Below are 20,623 nucleotides of genomic sequence, written 5' to 3' on the forward strand. Positions count from 1 at the left end.
ACTGCCACTGATCCCCCTGAGTCTAGGATACACCTTGCCTCCTCGATGACAGAGAGGAGGGCGGTGTCCGTGCCATGGCCAGGTCGAAACCCAGTTTGGGATTGGCGCAGGATATTGTTTGTCTCAAGAAATTTGTAGACTCCAGTAAGTTGCTACTCTTGATATCTGACGTCACAGTCACTTCTGCCAGGACTAAACCACCCACCTCAGAGTCGACCCACCTCTGGAGTCTTTGCAAGCCATTCCACCCATCGGATGCTTTGCAGGCAGACCGAGACGTCCATTTTCAGGGAGAGATACTATTCAAGTTCTGGAGAAAGTGTTATTGAGTGAGTGGTAAGATCAGTCCTAAACTGACCTATGCTGTGTTTGAATCTGACAAAGGTATTCATTCAGTGAAGCGAAATGCCCGCTGTGTAGGTAGCTGCACACTTCCCAGGTCTGGAGGGAGACTTCATTCGTTGAGTGGAAGGACCACCCTAACCACATGTGAGCCTGGAAGGACCACCCTAACCACATCTGAGCCTCACTTAGATCTGGAGAATGCATCTTTGCTCTGCACTGGATACATTTTTTTAAATTGCTGTTCACTGTCCCCTCTTTGAATGTATTAAAGCATGTTTGTGTTTGGGGGCCCCTCCACCCACTTTGCAGAGAGCCCCTCTGTGGCATAACATCCTTGCCTTGTCAGAGGGAACAGGGGTGATTCACATGTAGGCATGAGGTCAGGAAGAAGGGGAACAGGGTGGCTGGAGAGCAGGGTGGCAGGCTGGCACGGTGGCAGGGGAGCAGGGTGGCAGGTTGGCAGGGTGCAAGGCTGAGTAATTAGTCATCAGTGAGTGGCTTTGCGAACGCAGCCCTTCTGCAGGCGCCTGGGCTCTATGAATAAATCTCTGATGCTGTTGTTTCTTCTTGCAGATGCCACCACAATGACATGGAGAACATCTACCCCTTCCTCTTCTTGGGGGCCGTCTACTCGTTGTTGGAGCCTAATCTCACCGTGGCCAGAATCCACTTCCTGGTTTTCTTCCTGGCACGCATGTTCTACACAGTGGCCTATCTTCTAGGGTTCAAGGCCCCCATGCGGTCCGCGTCTTACACCATCGCCCAGGTGCCATGCTTTTCCATGGGGCTGCAGATCCTGTATGCTATGGCTCCATATTTGTAATCCCAGGAATCTTGTGTTGCGGGAGCCGAGACAAAGAGCCAGAAAAATGGGAACCGGGACCCAGTATCACTTTGATGAAACGTCAACCATGGCGGTGACCTTCTTCAGACTTTGCTGCCGCTCTCATATTCCTTGATGCTCACAAAAAAACTAGTCATTAAGGATACGACAGGAACACTATGGCTGAAGCTCAAAGTTTCACAGATATCAGCGACAGTCGCAGGAGTGACGTTAGCATTCTCAGAAGAAAAACTCCTCCAGAGACCGCGCCTGTTGCTGGGTCGCCATTTGAAGACGACCAACTCCTGGAAGAACACATGAGAAGGATCTACCAGTTGGCAGATCCCACACCTTCTTTCAGGGTCTTGATGGAACCCTAAAGGTGAGGGATGTCGGTTCCATGCCCCTTGAGTCCCTTCAGTCGCTCTCTCCAGCGCTTGCAGCCTGAGCCGTTCCGCTTTGGTGCTACATGCACCAGGAAGGCGGTCGTGGCATTGTCACGTGATTGTAGAAATCGTTTCAGTGGGATCTGTCAATTCTTGTAAGACTGTCAAATAAAAAGAAGGAGGAGGCATTTGGGTGTGAGAGTTGGCATGTTGTGGAGGTTGTTGTTGTTGATGGGTCTTGGCGCTGCGGGGGTTCCCCCTTCTCCAGACTGATGATTGGTCCAAGGCATGTACTGCTTGGCACAAGCTGAGAGTGTTCTATGAGTGGCAGGGAATCTCAGCGTCACCAGCTAACATGTGCTCTTGGTGAGAATGTTTATTTGCTAAAAAGATTTGGGGGAAAAAGTTAAAATTTTTAACTAAAACTTTATGAAAGCTATTCGGAAAGTTTGAAAAGTGGGGATTGTTAGTCAAAGGGTGTAAATTGACTGTTCAATAGAAAATTATTAAACTAATAGAACATTAATTGTTGCTCTTTTAATTGAAGGGAAAGACAAAATAATAAGCAGTGTTAATGAAACTTGATGTTTCTATGAATTGAAATTGTATATAAAAATGATGCATTTCTCTGTTAAATGAATTTGTTTGGTTGTTACCTTTCAAATACAGAAAACGTTCGAGGAAACCCTTTTCTCCACAGGGAAAATGGGTGGGTAATGTTTCAGTTTTACCTTAAATTAGGAATATTGGAGGCAACAAGAGTTCCAGTGGGCATCTCTTGCCCGTTTCTTTTTTATTACAGAAGCTTCATGGGAAAAAGTGAAATATCCCTCCTTTTTTTAAGCATGTGGTCCATTCATTCTCCTGGGGTTTATTCTACTGAGGCCTTCTGGGTATGGGTCGATTACGCAGCATTTCACAGACGCAAAAGTACGGTTTGTGTAGAGCTTTCTTTCAAAGAGAAAAGTGTTCCCATCACCCCAGGTGTGGTTACAACAATACATTTGTGACACAGAACTGTAACCACAATCCAGCCTCGATAAAGGAATGAATTGGTCCATGTTACAGCATCATTCTAATAATAGATACTACCGTCTCACCTATGTGACGTAATATCCTAATATTGTGACATAGAATTGTCAAACAATGAGACATACAGAATACCACAATTTGTGTGACAGAATACCTAGTGTGGCGCACAATATCCTCATGAGTGTTGTGGACATTATGCCTGCCTTGTGTGGCAGAGATACCCATTGCGTTTGTCATAGACTTTCTCCAGTATTGGATCTGTCATAGATTCACATGCTTGAGTCGCCCTCATTGATGAACTGGGAGTCCCAGGATAGACACAGTCAGCAGTACAATGTCAAACGTACACAGAAAAGAAAGCTTTAGCGTAGTCCAATAGTAACCTAGTCATATCGATTGAAATGATCCGCAAGCTAGCCAGTCAGAGAAAGCACAACATTCACTCCTCCCGCCCACACCCAGTTCAGGAATCTACTGCATATTGTATGTGGCGGGAGTCCCCTTGAGCTCTGCGTAGTAGGATAAGTGACTTTGGGGCACATGCATTAAGCATTTTTGTCTTCGGCCCATTTGCAAACGCAAAAAATGCTTTTCAGATACAGCAAGCCCTATTTTGGGATTGGGTAGCCTGTTAACGAATCGCAAAATGGGTTTGCGATTCGCTATTAAGAAGGGGCGTGTTTAGGGCATCCCTTCCTAATACTGAATCGCATTGGTATGTAGGAATGTTTTTGACCGAAATGCGGTCGCAAAACATTTGCATTTTACCACCTAGTTTAAGTAGGCGGTAACCCGTTGGCAAAGGGGAAGGGGTCCCCCAAGGGATCCCTTCCCCTTTGTGAATGTTTGGGATATCTTTTTTAAGAGCAGGCAGAGGTCCCACAGACCACTCCCTGCTCTTAAAAAATGAAAAGAAAACTTAAAATTTTTGTTTTAGAAACTCATCCCATTGTCCTTTAAGGAAAACGGGCTGCATTTAAAAAAAATAGCTTTATTTAAAAGCAATCATAGACATGGTGGTCTGCTGACCCCAGCAGGCCACCATCCCTGTGATTTTTGCAATTCCTAGGGGGTCGTAAATTGCGACCTACCTCCTTAATATTCATGTGGTAGGTCATTTGCGATTCCCTAGGAATCGCAAAAAGTGTTCAACACACTTTCATGCATGCCGTTTTGCGATTTCCTAATTGCGAAACAGTTTCTTCACGCATCTGGCCCTATATTCATATTTCCCTCTGCATTTCTGAAGGATTTGACATTGCCTCATCGGCTTATTAAGCTTACTATATCGGGCCATGTCTGAATCTTGTTAGAAAGGTCTTTTTGGACGATGTGGAATTTGTTAAATAAAGAGGCTCCATTCTGAGAACCCCCAGAAGGAATGCATATACTGCCTTTATCCAGCTCATCAGGCAAAAGACTTTAACATTTCTAGAACATTCTCTGAAAAAACTGCGAAGTTCAAACGGGGCGAGATTATTATTGTGGCTCCAGAACTTAAAAGCACAGGATGTTCAGAATTCCGAGGAAGAAGGTGAAAAGGTGCATTCACACTGAACATTTTTTTAAAGGCGAATTCTGCGGTAAAACGCTCAATCTCTGAAGAACAACCTAAAAAAGGCATTAATGAACTCTACAAGAGAAGATTGCCCATCCTCAGATGCAATGATATTGACTGACAAAGCACTGCCAAGAAAACATCACAAGACCTCTTCTGAGACATCAAGCCCCAAAAAGAAAAAGCTGACCTTAGAGACATCAAAGAAATATTCATCATCTTTAGTGTTGACGAATTCATCATCAGTACCACCTTCGATTCCTCACCTTAGGATATTCCCCAGGCGTCAGACTGGATCGGCAAAATCTTTAGCAGTACCTCTGCACGACGGTAGGTCCATTGATCAGCTCTGTGTCTGCATCAGAAGTGATGTTGCGGTGCCCATATAAGCACCACCCTGGTGCACTGACATCAATTCTTTCGATTAGCGACAATCTAGAGAACTACATCAGTTATTGTGTTCCAACTTTTTTGAATTTTTGTCAACCTTGTTTTGAGCTATTGCTCCCAGTGGGCGAGGGACAGGTCTGCCACCAAATTATAGGGTTTACATTTTGCGGGAAATGTCACAGACCGGTGTCTGTTCTCTTATCCCCTTTTGGTTTGTCTCTGGTACCTGGACCCACAACTCCAAGGCTTGCATTGAATGCAAATTAATGCACCCCAAGGCGATTCACGAGCTGGTGATGACGGCAAAGGAAGGCACCTTTCCATTCCGGGGGCAGATTTTGGGACCACTCTTGAAGCCGTTTCTGCAGATGGTCGTCTTCTCATGGTAAGACCTATTCCTCCATGTCATGTTATTCAAAGAAGCACAAGAAAAAGAAGTCAAAGTGTTCTTCAGCTTCTATGTCCAAACGTCGTGCTTCTAGGGTATGCTCCCACAATCCACCTGCGGAACCAGCATCGGAGCTTGCTCCGTGCTACCCAGAGTTCCCCGTAGCCAGAGAGATATCCATCCAGTTGAAACAATTCTATGATGCCATGCACGTTACTTCGAGCCACCGAAACCCTCTGGCATGCCTCAAGTCCCAAGGAGGTACGAGGTGCCCTGGGTGGGTCTGCCCCCGAAGCCATCTGAGCCCTCTGGATCCACCGCCGGATCCATGCCAACTCTGACACACACGGGTACTTTCCTCCACCCCAGCTAGCTCCCCTTCGGTGCCTTCATGACAACAAGCCCATCATCATACCCGACTCCATGTCGACGCCATCCAGGCTCTACCTGCCCTTGGACTTCCCACCACTAGATAGTCCCTACCTTCCTGAAAGGGGAGATGAGGAGGAGAGGTTTGATCCTATGAAGGAGGTCTCTGACCCAGCTGAAAACTATTATGGGAGCTGGGCGGCACCAGTAGTTTGGACACTTCCCTAGACTCTGACATGCTTTCTCATCCGGGCATGGGTTTGGAAAAAGGCACATCCTTCAACATCGTAATACACAGGGTAGCGGGTGGTCCTTGAACTACAGCTGCTGGTAGTGGAGGTCAAGACCAACATGTTGACTGAGGTGCTGACCCCTTACCCACCTTCAGTGAAGCCCTAACCAACAATCTCCTAGGGGCATGGGCCAAATCTTGCACCGGGACTCCTGTGCACTGCATGATTGCCCATCGTCATCATCCCAGCCATGGTGACCCATTCTTTCCTCTCCCAGGACCCCTCACCTGAATACCTGGTTGTGCAAACATCAGCCTCTAAAGTCAAGCCAGGTGTGTTCCCTTCCACCCCACCAAACAGGGAATCCAAGAGGCTGCACACCTTTGAGAAGCGCATTTTTTCTTCCCCGAGCCTACCCTTGCAGTTGGTGAACACTGCTTGCCTCCTGGACTGTTACTCCCATGCAGGGTGGGACTCGATTGCACAGCCTCTTCCAATGCTTCCTGGGAAGGACTGCGCTAAGCCCTTCTGGATGGCCGGGATGGAGCAGAGTTCACCATGAGGTGTAAACTAGACATGGAAGACTCCCTAGGTAGAGCCATGGACTCTACAGTGGCATTGCGCCGCCACACCTGGTTGTTGTTCACTGCCAGGCCCTTTTGGTTGAAGGAGCCATCGAGAGGGTACCTGCGCTAGAAGTAGGTTGTGGTTACTATTCCTGCAACTTTCTAGTGCCGAAAAAGGATGGAGACTTCGTCCTGTTCCAGCTCTGTGCCCTCTCAACGCCTTTCTGTGGAAAGAGAAATTGAAAATGCTCACCCTGGCTCGAGTCGTGTCTGCCCCGGACACTGCAGAGTGGATGGTAGCGATGGATTTGCAGAATACTTATTTTGACATCTCCTTCCTGCGAACCCACAAGCGTTTTATGTGCAGGCACCGCGGGCCACAAGCATTTTCGGTTCACTATGCTCCCATATTGCCGCACCAGCTCCCCTTGGGTGTTCATGAAAGGGATGGTGGTTGTTGCAGCTCTTCTTTGGAGGTCTGGGGTTGCAGTTTTCCCTACCATGATATCTGGCTGGTGAAGGCAGGCTCACCCATGCAGTCGTCACCCACCTGTAGAATACGGTGGACCTTTTGCATTCCCTGGTGTTCACTATCTACATGCCAAAGTCACACCTCCTTCTCAGATGCTCCCTTTCATCCGAGCAATTCTCGATCGAGTGCATTTTCATGTCTACCCTCTGAAGAGTCCATGATTTTCGGGCTATCATCCTGACGTTTCAGCCTCAGTTCTGGTTTGTGGCTAGACTGACTCTGCTCCCTCTGATGGCCTCCTGCATCCTTCTGGTAAAGCACGCCAAATGGAATACGTGGGTTCTGGAGTGGGATCTGAAGTTCCAGTGGGCACGGCACCAGGGGAATCTCTCCAACCTGATCCAGATATCAAGGGAGACCCCAAAAAATCTGCAGTGGTGGTTGACAAATTGCGATTGGGCCAGCGGGAGGTCCCGCTCTCTTCCCGGACCAGTGGTGACTGATGCATCACTTTTGGGTTGGGGCAGCCTTCTGGAAAAGGTGAAGATTAGAGAAATCTGGTTCCCAGCAGAATCCTAGCTTCTTCTGGAGCTGAGTTCATGGACTAATCCACCGCGATGTGGTATCACAGCAAACAGGGTGGGGTGGGGTCTTGGAATCTATGGCAGGAGGCTCTGCACCTCTGGATTTGGCTGTGGTGCCAGGATCTTTTCCAGGTGCACAGCACCTGACTGACTCCTTGAACATCAGTGATACAATCTCAGCTGCCAATGCTTTATGGATCATGAATGCCCACTACACACGGAGATGGCACAAGGTCTTTTCCAAGAATGGGGAGAGCCTTGGATCGATCTGTTGCCACCACTGAAAATGTGCAATGTCAGTACTTCTGGGCATTGGAGTTTCCAAAGCGGCTCTTGCTCGGAGACATATTCCTTTTAGAATAGATCTCGGGAGTCATGTATGCTCTTCTGCTGATACTGTTCCTGCCCCAAGTTCTCAGGTAAATCAGGACAGACCTGGGCCCAAGTCATCCTACTGGCTCCAGATTGGGGTAGTATGGCATCCCGAACTCCTGAGAATGAGCATTGGTCCTCAGATCAGGCTGCCCCTTCGGGAGGATCTCCTGTTGCAACGGTGGGGCAGGGTCCTGCACCCAACTCTGCGCCCACTCCATCTTCATGCATTGAGATGGAGCGACAGAACTTGAGAGTTTTTCATCGTCCTCCTGAGGTCTGTGATCTAATCTTCACAGCAGCTAGGCATCCCTCCACCAAAATGGTATACGCCTGCATTTGGAATAAGATTGTAGCCTGTGCTCCTCATGTCATGTGGACCCCCTTTCTGCACCTTTGTCGGAGGTGTTGCTTTTTGTTTTATCTCTACCCGGCAAGGCCTTGCCCTGGGCACTGTTAACAGTTATTTGTTGCCCATTTTGATTTTCCTGCTGTTGCCGGACCTACCTCCCCTGTTCAAGACACATGTTGTGTCTTGTTTTCTGAAAGGTTTACTACACTCTTTTCCTCCTACCCCCTTTGTGATACCCCAATGGGTCCTCAATCTGGCCCTCGTGTTTTTGATGTGTTCTCCCTTCGAGACACTGCACAGCTGTACCTGCATTTTTTGACTCTTAAAAAGTTCTTCTTAGTGGCTATTACATTGGCCAGGAGGGTCAGAACGCTTCAAGCTCTGTCAGTCCACCCTCCTTACCCCACCCATTTTCCTAACAAACTGGTCCTCTCGACGCGTGACTCCTTCCTGCTGAAGGTTGTCAACCCCCTTCATGTCGGCCAGCGTATCACTCTTCCTACCTTTTTCACCCCTCCTCACCTTCCAAGAAAGAGACGACACTCCATCGCTTCGACCCGAAGAGAGCTCGGTAGTTATACCTTGATCGCACCAAAGAGCATCAAGCGGACGATCACCTCTTCATCGGGTTCACTAGAGTGAAAAAGGGCAAGGCTGTGCAGAAGCAGACCATCTTTTCATGGATTATACTCTGCATTAACATCTGCTACGCACCAGCTAAGAAGGCAGCCTCCTGAGGGCTTGAGGGCCCATTCCTCCGGGGCCAAGCCCGCTACTTCTGCATGTTTGTGCAGGGTACCTGTTCTAGATATCTGCCAAGCCACTATGTGGGTGTCACTCCACACGTTCACAAAACACTACTACTTTGCCAGTCAGGTTCATCGAGCCAGCCATTTTGCCCGTTCGGCCCTCCAGGACTTCTTTGCTTTGAAACAGCTCGCAGACTCACCTCCTGGGAGGTATTGCTTGGGCATCTATTGTATAGTAAAGAATCTGCGTTTAGAAGTCTATAACAGAAGAACAAGTTACCTATCTTCAGTATCACTTTTTCTGGTAGAGATTCTATCTAACCGCAGATTCCTTACTGACCCTCCCATCCTCCCTGCTCTACGAACTGGGCTCACTAAAGATCCCATTAGATGCCGCACAATGGTCAAAACATTGATGTTTATGTGACTTTGCGTTTTTGATTGAGGAATACTTACGTAAGAAATTTATGCCAGCCCGCCAGGGTGATGCTTATATAGGCACTGCAACATCACTTCCAAAGTGCATGATGTAGATGCGGAGCTGATGGGCGCCACCTACTAGTATGCAGAGGTACTACTCAAGATTGTCTGGATCGAGTCTGACGTCTGAGGAATATTATAAGGTCAGGAATCTGCAGTTAGAGTCCCTACCAGAGAAGGCATTACAGAAGGTAAGTAACTTGTTTGTCAACGACATAATTTACGATTAAGAAATCACCAATGTGGACGACACCAATGCTATTGAAAATGACTCCGTAAAATCTGACACCATCCCTGAGACACCATCGACTAAGAAACCGTTGACTAAGACACCATGGACGAGTACAACAGCTTCCAGCACAATGCCTTCAACTGTTGATGAGAATGGATGGATATACTGCCAACACCAACAAACCACAAATTAATCCTGATTTCCGAAAAGGGTATTAGAATGACATTAATGACTGAACATACTACCACAAGTAAAGTTTCACCTTATCCACTGCACTGTCTTCTTGACACAGAAAACGTAGACAAAAAAGGATCTTTTAGGCCAGCATACAGTCGCAATCAGTGCAAGGTTAAAATCCAGTGCCCGTGGGAAGAAGGACGAATATAAATAATTTGTGTTTGCAAAGGATCAGAGCCACATACACAGTCCAGATACTGGCCGCTCTTCCCAACCCTTTGTCCAGCATCCGGATGGTGATAAAGATGATGATGGATGACAATGTGAATTGGACAATTCTGAACAAACAATGCAAGCACCACCCGAAGAGATGGTGCAGATACTCCAGGATCTATGTCTGCTGATTATTATAAATGCTTTTCTGAGCCGAATCCTTCGAATCGTAGAAAGCAAGCCTACAACTCCAGAGGGCTCCAGACCACAATCGACCACACTATGGGGCAGATTTATGAGCCCCTTGCGCCTCATTTACGCTGCCGTTGCGTCACTTTTGTGACGCAGCAGTGGCGCAAATCCTGCGCCATGCTGCGGGGTATTTACAATGTGACGCATCTGGGAGATGCGACACGTTGTAAAGCCCTGCGCCAGCAGTAGGCGTACCTGTGCAGGGGGGGGTGTTCCGTCGCAGGAACGCTTCCTAAAAGTGGCTGAGTGAAATCTACAAGATTTCACTCAGTCACTTTTGAGCCCATGCTGCGTCAAAACCCTGCGCCTGCTTGAAGCAGGCGTAAGGATTGACGCAGCATTGTAATGATAGGGACCCCCGAGCCTTGCTGCAGCTGCGTCGCGCTTGCGACGCAACTCCAGCAATGCACCGCCTTTCCGACAGGAGATGCGTCGCGCATCTGCCCATCCGAGTGCCACGGTGCGCCGCATTGTAAATGCGGTGCATCAATGGTGGCGCACGGGTGGGCAGATGCGTCGCAACTCTTCTGGCGCATCTCTGCTGATTAGCAGAGATGCGCCAGATGTCATAAATCTAACCCTATGTACGCCAGTGCAATTCACATCATTCACCTTTGGCGCCTAAGTCTATTTCCCCACAAGGTGCAGATACAGGTGGTGATGAAGATGGAAAGTTAGTGCATACAACTCAATATTCGGCCCGATCGGGACAATTATGTTGCTCTGATGGAGCAAGGTTTCGTGGAAAAGAAACTTGCTCGGATTCGATCCACTCAATTAACTTACTAACAAAGTTACTAATCGTGTTTCGTGAATAACTAATACGCACCACATGAAAACGTGGGTTAGTGAAGCTTTCTTATGTGTGTACTTAAGTGAATAATAATGAAGACTGACTAATACCGCTCTAAACGGGGAACTGTTGTGCACATGTGTCAACTGCATCTACGCAGTATGACTTATTAACGCTTGGAGGGAAATTCTGGCGCATGAGCAGAAGATACTAAAATGGAGTCTTGAACACTTGCGTGCATGGCATCTGCTTACTTGAAATGAAAACAAGCTATTTTACTAATGCGGGACAAGTATTAATAAGTAAAGGGGAATGGAGTAGAGGTGGTTGGTATACAGTGTGACCACTTTATTTGTGAAATTAATATTTGTCTTTCTGACTTTATCACTAGTGCGTAGTTGGGCCTCTTTTGCATAACTGAATTGAATGAAGTGACACGAAGTCCGCGCATGCCCACTGAGTGAAGCCATGAAGGCCATGACTGAACATTTGAAAGGCAGCCAAGATTGAGTGATACAAGCATGGGAACGGATGGGGAAGAGTTCAACGAAGAGGAATCCTGTTAAGAATGTTATTAAATTGTTTCAAAGTGAACTAAAAGATGTATGAGAACGAAATCTATGAATACAAATTAAGGGGATGGGTTTGCGAACAATAGTTAGACTGCTTTTAATGACATGTAAGCATGGTGTGATGGAGCTTCCCCCCCTTGCCTGAACAATCATAGTCCGTAAATTTACGATATTGAAACTTTAGTGGGTGGAACATGAAGAACGAAAGGTATAATTAAGATAGTTTTAGTTAGTCAGAACTGAACGCTGAGAACTTGGAGCGGGAGATGCTGATGCTGGGAGAGATGATGTGAGATGCTGATGAAGAACCAAAAGCAGAACCTGAAGCAGAACTTTCTATCCTAATTTAATTGGGTTAGATCAGAAGATCGCGGAAGAATCTCGAGGAGGAAGAGAATGTCAGAGACGGGTGCGGCGCAGTCGTCGGTATTCTAGAGAGGTCCACTTTCCTGAAGTCTTTGTCTCCTGTCCTATCTCAGGGGACCCTTACCAGCCCTTTGGCCAAGGAGTTGGTCTTTCACACCATCCTTGATAATTATATTTTCTCGTAATTGCAGATGCATTTTTCTCTCCCATGAATGATGGTGACTGCACTGTAGTTTTGAAATGGTTCACATGCATTTAATGTAGATAAAGATTTAAAACGTACTTGAGCCTGTGGTTATTTACTTTAAATAAAAGAATAAAGTTAGTTAGTTTATCACCATCAACTAGTTCAACTAATGGTCCATTGACCAGAGGAAAGAACTTCTTGATCAGTGAAGGTTAGTTAGGAGTAATGAAATAACTAATCCTAAGCATTGTGAAAATTATAAACTTGACCCCAGCGGTTTTACGCACTGTGAGTTTATGGGCCCCGGTGAGTATATGGTAGTGGAGTATCTGTTGTTGTTGAACCGCTGGATCGCTCCTACTGTACAAGGCTGGCTGAACCAAGCACACATACAGTCATCCAAAGGCAGATTCTAGACACTTGATAAGAATGGCGGTTGACTTCTTTCACTCAACATATAGCTGTAGAGTGGCCCAGACGTGGAGCACAATGGGAAACAGATCTACAATAACCCCTGCATGATCCAAAGTGGACCCGGATACTAGTATGCCCTCACAAGATATCCCGCAATGCGCCATTTAAATTGATTTAATAATGCTGGAGCCCATTCTATTATGGCATAACATTTGGACATTGGACTATACTGGCTTAAATCGTGCTATTATTAGCGAATGCTTTAAGGCGAGCTCATCTTTGCGTATACCCCGTTTGACATATATCCACTGTTTTGCCCTTCACCTGGGGTATCCTTACTAGCACGAGAAGCCCGAATCCCAGGAAGTCATTAATAGAAAAGACTTGAAAAACGAATGTATGGCGCACCTTGAGAATCTCAGATTGACCACTGAAATATGAACGCCTAGCGTACTAAACAACCAGGCCATTCTAACTACGTATGACATGCAACCTTATCTTGAATTTGTATTAAACTCTAGGCATAGATTTCTCCGTACCAGCTTAAGAAGGGATACTTATCATCATTTAATTAGTTTTCCTGCAATGAATGGTTGGTCTACAAAACAAACCAATAGTCTCTGTGATACGCTGACGGCACAGAGTTCTACGCATTTAGTTATTTTATGAAAATTTTACAGCAATTTGAGAACATTTTATATTTTGTCCATTTTAGGATCACTCAACTTCACACAATGCTGCCCTGGCTATCTTTACCTACAATCTTTGTCTACCATGGAGATACGCTGTAGTATGTAAAGAGTTTTGTGGGCTGCATTTTATGCTAAAAGAACAAATTAAATTGCACTGGGCATTGTTTTTTAAAGAAATACTTTCTTATGAACTGTTTTTATTATATTGTGTATTAAGATTTTACAATGTAATGTGCTGCACTGTTATGATTTTATTATGAAATCCAATAAAGTATTGAAACTGAAACTGATTCCATTTCATATCCTGAATAGGGCCTATCTTACACTATATAAACTTTGCACGATTTACCTCACCACGACGCCCACCTGCCGTAGATGCGCAGCTACTGACCTGGATCTCCCACACGTGTTGTGGTCCTGCCAGTCTGTACTGCTTACAGTGGATGAGATCACCACAATGCTACAAGCAGCAGGGCACCAGGTATGCAGTCCATCAGTGTGTGCTGGGTCTTATGCATTCCCTAAACACAACATTGCAGCTCTGAAGTTTATTAAGTTAACATTGCTGTTAGCACATCACATCTTAACTATGCACTGGAAAGATGCCTACCCCCTATATCCATGAGATGGCTGCAAGTTACTATTGGATGATTAAAGGCTGAAAGCAGACTTTACGGAAGGACTAGGGAGCTGGCCTAAGGAAAATCCCTATAACCCACTGATGGGACGAGAAGACGCAATCTCTAAAACGTACACTAACCGTGCTGATCTTCCTCCGTGAATTGTCCCTTTTACATACAGTTGTTTTCTTGTGATCTTACCTGATGGTTTTTTGATGATGTTGGATCAACCTGGAAACTGGGGGATACAAAGGGAAATGAACTGTAGGTTTTTTCTTTCCAAGCTGGTGCTAAAGCTTGGATTGGAGCGGTGGATTTAAAATGTGATAACTTTTTTCCCTTTAGGAATAGAACTGCTAAAAGTCATGTGATGTGAACGTGTAATAATGCATTGATCAAGTGGGCGGCGGGCAGGACCTCCAAGTTCCCCCTGTTCAGCTACAGCAGACAGGGAGAGAAACGACTTGACAACGTTGACAAACGTTTTTCTGCCTCAGTAGCCACCTCCATCGAAGCCTCCAACCCTTTAGCAATACTCACGAGACATGACTGCTAGATGGGGTTCGGAGGTCGGACCATATCTAGAACAAGATAGATGTCAAGAGGACAAGAAGGCTGAGGGAAAAAGTATCCAACAAGAAGGCGAGAGGACGTTTTCAGCAGTAACTGATACTGCTATGGGCATCACTTTGACTTGTTTCAGACGACTAGCTGGAGTGGCTGTCTTGTAAAGACAAGGTTGGTTGTGAGCTGCTTCATTTAGACTGGAAGTGCAAAGCAAGATCTTAGACATGCCATATGATGGGGAATCTATGATGCCCTCCATTCTACTAAGGTAGACACTGCGAGGGCTAGATCTCTCGGTGTGCTTCAGCAAAGATGCCCACAGTTCTTATGAGGAATGTGTGGAATAAACATGTACTCCTATAGAGGAGGCTAGCAGCCTCATAGATGTTAACAATATCCAACCTCTAAATGGCACGACCACCAAACCTGCCTCCAATAGTAGAGAGCGCCACCTTTTACTTCCCACCATTGATAAGCCCCTCGTAAAAGGTCTGGAAACCAATCTTGAAAGAGCCAGGGATCAAAAAGGCAGTGTCAAGAAGCATGGAATGCACCTCCAGGTGTCAAGATTTATTTTCATTGCAACCAGTGTGTTAGCATTTTTAACCTTCTAAAATACGGTCACACTTTAGAGTTTGTCCAAAAACCTCCACCGACATCACCAGGCAAGAAACCCCATCGACAGCGTCCTCAATTGCAAGTGGAAAGTAATAAGGAAAAAGTTCAGAGGCTGAAGACCGATATTACATCTTACGAATCTCAACAAATTTCTGAAAAAGCAAAGATTCTGCTTGGTAGCGTTGCCGGTGGTCATTTAATGTCTTCAAAAGAAAGATTATATGATATCTTTGGACCTACAGGGCGCATTCTTTAAAATCACCAAAATCCCACTCACTGAAAATTCATTAAAATCCAGGTCGCAATCGCAATGATCACTTCAAAGTCCTCCCTTTAGGTCCCAAATCTACCCCAAGAATGTATTTTCCTATTTAGGCTGTTCGAGGTAAAAACTTTAAAAAGTAGATACAGAATCTATGAATGTCTATCTGCAGCTTTCCAACAATCTACGGCTTCTGTTAAACATACACAAATCATATCTACACCCTTGCAAAAAGAATCCATTCCTAGGTGCTTTTCTCGACACAGAAGTGAACGAAGCCTTCCGGACAGAAGAAAGAGCAGCTTGCCTGGCACCACTGGCTGCATGCCTGCAGCAAGCATAAACCACCACCGTGTAAATGTTCCTGTCCTTTTTAGGTATGAGGCATCCTGCATCCCTGTGACCCCACATGACCATCTTTACATGAGACACTGGGCAAACCGTGATTGCAGAAAAAAGGATATTTGAAGATACAATAGGAGAAACGTTTCAGAGGAAAGAAGCTCTTGCATGGTAGCTTCAGAGCAACAACACCAAGGTAGGACTATCCTTTCTCCAGGAAACATTCCATTAGGTTATGACACCGGGTGCCTCTGTAGGGGGTTGTGGTTAGCACATAGAGGACTTGCAGGTCAGTGGAAGATGGACAGCAAAAACCCTCAAATACATATCAACATCCTACAGATGAGAGTGATCGCCCTGGGGCGCTGGTCTTTTCAGCCACAAATACCCAGATATTCACTATTAGTACATGGAAACAGCACAACAAGCATGCACTGTATAAACAAACAAGGAGAAACAGAATCCCTCATAAAGTCAAAGGCGGCATAGAAGATATGGGATTAGGGCAAGCTATAAACGTCTGATTTAAATGAAAGTTGAACATCTTCCAGGCTTGTCCAAATCCCGGTCTGACCGTCTCAGCGGAATAAGAAAGGAAAGTCACTAGTGGCAGCTAAAGCAAGCCCAACTAGTGAAGATGTTTCATTGTTGGGGGAGAAGCAATGTTAGATCTGTTTGCTACCAACCAGAACCAGAAATGCCATTTCTCTTCCAGGAGAGCCTCCTCAATAGCCCTCAGCATTGAATAGTCCCGCCCACATGCAGGGACCCCGGAGTACTACTTAAATAAATAAATAAAAATATATAGATACATATATATCAAGGTTGACATCGACACATCGACAACCAAGCAACATTCATAAACGCTGAAGACTCACGAGCCGACATCAAGACACACAACACCGTAGCAACCTGTATCGCCTGCAAAGCATTCAATAATGTAGAAGGCACAGTCTACATCGAGGCCTGTAAGAAACTGGCTCTATATATAGTGCACCAAAGTGAGGTACAGTGTGTATAGAGTCCAAGGGTCTCCAGAGGTTTGGCAGAGGTTAAAGTTAGATAGAACCTTACTCTCTAAACTGGTAGCTTGGTCGAGCAGTAAGACCGTATCAGAGAACAGTGTAAAGCATTTGATGTACACACTCAGTCAGCAAATGGTCTCACACACTCAAGAACTGAACTCTAGGCCAATTGTTTTTGTATAAAAAGAAATACTGTTATTTTATTAGAACCAAGCCAGCCTGATACAGGTAAGCATTCAATTATTTTCAGTAATAAGTTACTTGCTGTCAACAGTTTTAAAAAGCAATGGAGATTGTACTTGATTTGATTGACAGGGGATGCAGTAGGTTTCAATACTTAGCAAATGCAGTACATTGACATGAATGGTTTTTTTTTAAAGTAAATGCATGTAAAATTACTTTTGCGTTACTCTTGTAATCCAATGCTGGACTCCTAGGGTCAGCACTGGGACATTTACTTAAAACAGGTAAGTAATAACGTATTCGTAGTTTGTATGGTTTTTAAAGAATATTTTCAGATTTCAAAAGTCCACACTTCGAAACATTTTGGACCAGTCCATTGAAATACATAGGCTTTTACTATAAATTGCAGGTAAGTTACTTTTGCGTTACTTTAGTAATCCAGGGCTGGACTCCTAGATTCAGCACTGGGACATCTACTTAAAACAGGTAAGTAATTACATTTTTGTAGTTTGTACGATTTTTAAAGAATATTCTTGTATTTCAAAAGTTGACACAAAACTTTTTCACAAAGAACCCCCAATGTTATTCTATGGAAGGAAATTCAATTCACAGGTAAGTTACTTTTTAGCTACTTTTCTTAATCAGTGCTGGACACCTGGGTTCAGCACTGGGACCTTTCCTGCAAACAGTTGGGAACATTCGTTTAGGTTATTTGGGCAATTTGTAAGGAATATTCTTAGTTTTCAAAAGTCGACACAAACTTTTTGGGAGAAAAAGTGTCAATGTTATCCTATGAGGAAAAACAGGTTATCTGTTTCTAGGTAAGTATTCAGTCTTTGAAGTTAGGGTTCTGGGGCAAGACTCAGGGGTCTCCCAGGGTCAGTGATGCGCTGTTGTTGCACCCCCAGTGACACTAGGGCGGCCGGGTGCAGAGGAGTTGCATGTAGGCAAAGGGCAGGGACCAATGGGTCCCTTCCCTGGGGTGGGTACACCCCCTATTCTGCCACTCTCCAGTGGGAGGGGGCAGGAGCCTGTCCCTGGTTGCCTGGGTCCCCCCATCCTCAAGATGGCGGGCACTCAAGGTTGTGCTTCACCTCGCCTCCCCCACTTTAGGGGTGGAGTTGGCAGAGGTGGGCACACCTCTCTTCCTCACTTGTTTTTCCCGCCGGTTCTCTCTCCCACAGTAGAGGGTAGAACCAGTGGGGACCAGTTGCTGAGTACAGCAAGTGGTCTGGAGAAGCTCGCAAAGGTGGCAGGCCTTTGAAGCTTCCCCTGCCCATCCTGGGGGAGGGGACCTAGCACCTCGTCCCAGGATGTGCATTGTTACAGGCCCTCGAGAGCGAATGGCTCTCGACCCAGGGGTCCAGCAACATGTCTGGTGGGTGGCAGCCTAAGCAGCCACTCAGTCGGGACACTGGTTGTGGGTCGAGTTCAGGGGGCATTTCTAATATGCCCTCTGTCGTGCGTTTTACATTGAAACCCACACTGACATCAGTGTGGGTACAATGTGCTGAGAAGTTTGATACCAAACTTCTCAGTCTTCAGTATAGCCATCATGGTGCTGTGGAGTTCGTAATGACAACCTTCCAGCACCATATACTCTTTAATGGTGCACTGCACTTACAATGTCTGAGAATGGACTCAGACACTGTAGGGGCACAGGGCTCATGCCTCTGTGCCTTCACCACTGGCATAGTGCACCCAGCTAGAGGGGTGACTGACCTAGGCCAGGGCAGTGGTTGGTAGGCATGGCGCACAGGGATGTGTGCCATGTCGGCTCTTCACTTTTGATCTGCACCAAGACACGCAGCCTGCAAGGCAGTGTGTTTGTGAAAAGGTACAGGGCCCCTAAGGGTGGCACAATTGGTGCTGCAGCCCTTAGAGGCCTTCTCTGGTCACAGTGCCCTGGGTACATGGGGTACCATTTACCAGGGACCTACCTGTGGCCAGAGTTGCCAATTGGGTTTTGTTTTGGGGAAAGAACACAGTCCCTGGGGTCCTGATTGGCAGGGCCCCAGAGCACATCAAGTCAAAGAGCATCAGTAGTGTGGCAACAAAAAAAAGGGGGGGATGGTATACGGCAACAGAAACCCACTTTCTCACAAGGCCCATAGAAAAATCCTGCACGACGTCAAAGGAGAAGCACGTGTTAACGTTGACAGAGAAAAATGTTGCGGTTAGGCCTCAATTGATGTTGCCAGAAGTCCAAATCATTTCATGGAATCTTATTACAGGAGATCAACAAGTGAAGCATCTCGAATCTGGCCTTAGCCTGGCTGGAATCTTTCCTTACTGATCGTGGGCAAACAGTAATGCGAGGGCCTTTTCTATCCCCTGAAAAAATGGGTATTTTGGGCGTCCCACAGGGCTCCTCGCTCAGCCCTGCATTGTTTAACATTGATATGGCCCCCCTTATCTCATTGATCTCCTCTATTGGAATTGAATCTGCTTCATATGCTGACGATACACAGCTCATCCTGGCCCTGGATCAAACTCCCATTGGCGCTGAGATTAATTTTAAACCCTGTTTAACTGAGTTTACTCGGTGGATGCAATCGAACCACTTAAAATGCAATACCGATAACACAGAGATCATGCTTTTAGGTAAGGACAACACATTGGATCCCATGTTATGGTGCCTAATCCTGCACCCCCTTTTCCTAAAACTGTGGGGTAGTAAAAAATCTGGGCGTGAAATTTGATTCTTCCTTATCATTTCGCTCACAAGCTTTGGCAGCGGAAGGAATGTGTTTTAATTTAATAAAATCACTAAGAAAATTCTTTGACTACCTTCCCCTTTCAGCAAGAAAAACCGTGGCATTTGCATTGATTACGTCCAGACTGGACTATTGTATTAGCCCATATGCAGGTACCACTAAAGGAATTCTTCACAAGCTACAGGTAGTAACACGCATCCGCTAGGCTGGTGTTAAAACTACCACATCGTTCATCGGCCTCAGCAGCACTCAAAACCCTCCGTTGGCTGCCAGTACACAAGAGGGTTTTGTTTAAAACCATCCTGCTCACCTTCAGAGCCTCCAGAGCAGTCGGACTTATGTGCCTAACCGGTTGATTTACTAATTACACAATCTCTCGGATCCTGAGATCGTCATCTGCTAACCTTCTTAAACCTCTGGCTTTTAGGCTCAAGACTAAAGGGGGCAGATCCTTTGCTTTCTTAGGAACCAAGGCCTGGAACAACTCCCCTTGCAGTTGAGACAAATCGATTCTGATTCCCTTTTCAGGAAGCTTTTGAAGACCTGTCTCTTCACTCGCGGCCTCTGACTCTTTGTGTCATTCACTAATTCGATGACTCCTCTTAAAGGCCTTGGTTCCTAAGAAAGCAAAGGAACTGTCATTGTAAATCCTCCACAATGTCAAAGGAGAAGCATGTGTCAGCGTTGACAGAGAAAAATGTTGCTGAAAGGCCTCAATTGATGTCCCAAGAGGTCCAAATCATTTCAGTGGACTTCATGTAATTAAGACCTCGATCACCTTCTAGGTCCAGGTCACAGTCACCAGTCAGTATCTCTCCAAGGTGGCTGGAAAGTTTGAGGGTAAGACCAGTGCCTACAACATCAGACTGTGAGTATTGACAAGCATACTCTCCCTCCAGGCCTCGTACACCATCTCACAATAGAAAACCTTCTCCAAGGCTCTCTGCTGGTACTCCATCGGTGCCTCCTATGGTTGCAACAGTCACACCATGTAGGAGTCCATAACCATTGCCTAGGAGATCAAGAAGTCCTAGTCGCCACTGTTCTATATCACGAACAACATCTAGAACCAGGCCTTGCACTTTTACCTCCTTCAAGGTTTTAATTAATTTCTTCTGCAGCTGTGGGATAATTTTTAATGCATTTACAATAGATGCTCATGGGTTGTTTTAAATTGTTTGTTGAAGCTCATCTTGATAAACTGCCCTTTATGTTAAGGTTTTAATTAACTGTACAATAAAATTTTACTGAAATGCATCACCAATAAATCAGGGATCCCTTTATACAGAAAA

General features: G+C 45.8%; 1 protein-coding gene across 1 annotated transcript in view; it reads left to right on the forward strand.

Annotated features, from left to right (window-relative positions):
• Positions 1–13,283, forward strand: part of PTGES (prostaglandin E synthase) — a 138,955-nt gene extending 125,672 nt beyond the window's left edge. Inside the window, exon 3 of the mRNA XM_085613999.1 lies at positions 919–13,283. Within this exon, the coding sequence (XP_085470125.1) occupies positions 919–1,168 (250 nt within the window). The 3' untranslated portion in view covers positions 1,169–13,283. The remainder of the gene's footprint in view (positions 1–918) is intronic.
• Positions 13,284–20,623: the final 7,340 nt, after the last annotated feature.

Source organism: Triturus cristatus, chromosome 1_2, assembly GCF_964204655.1.
Source record: "Triturus cristatus chromosome 1_2, aTriCri1.1, whole genome shotgun sequence".
Lineage (NCBI taxonomy): Eukaryota > Metazoa > Chordata > Amphibia > Caudata > Salamandridae > Triturus > Triturus cristatus.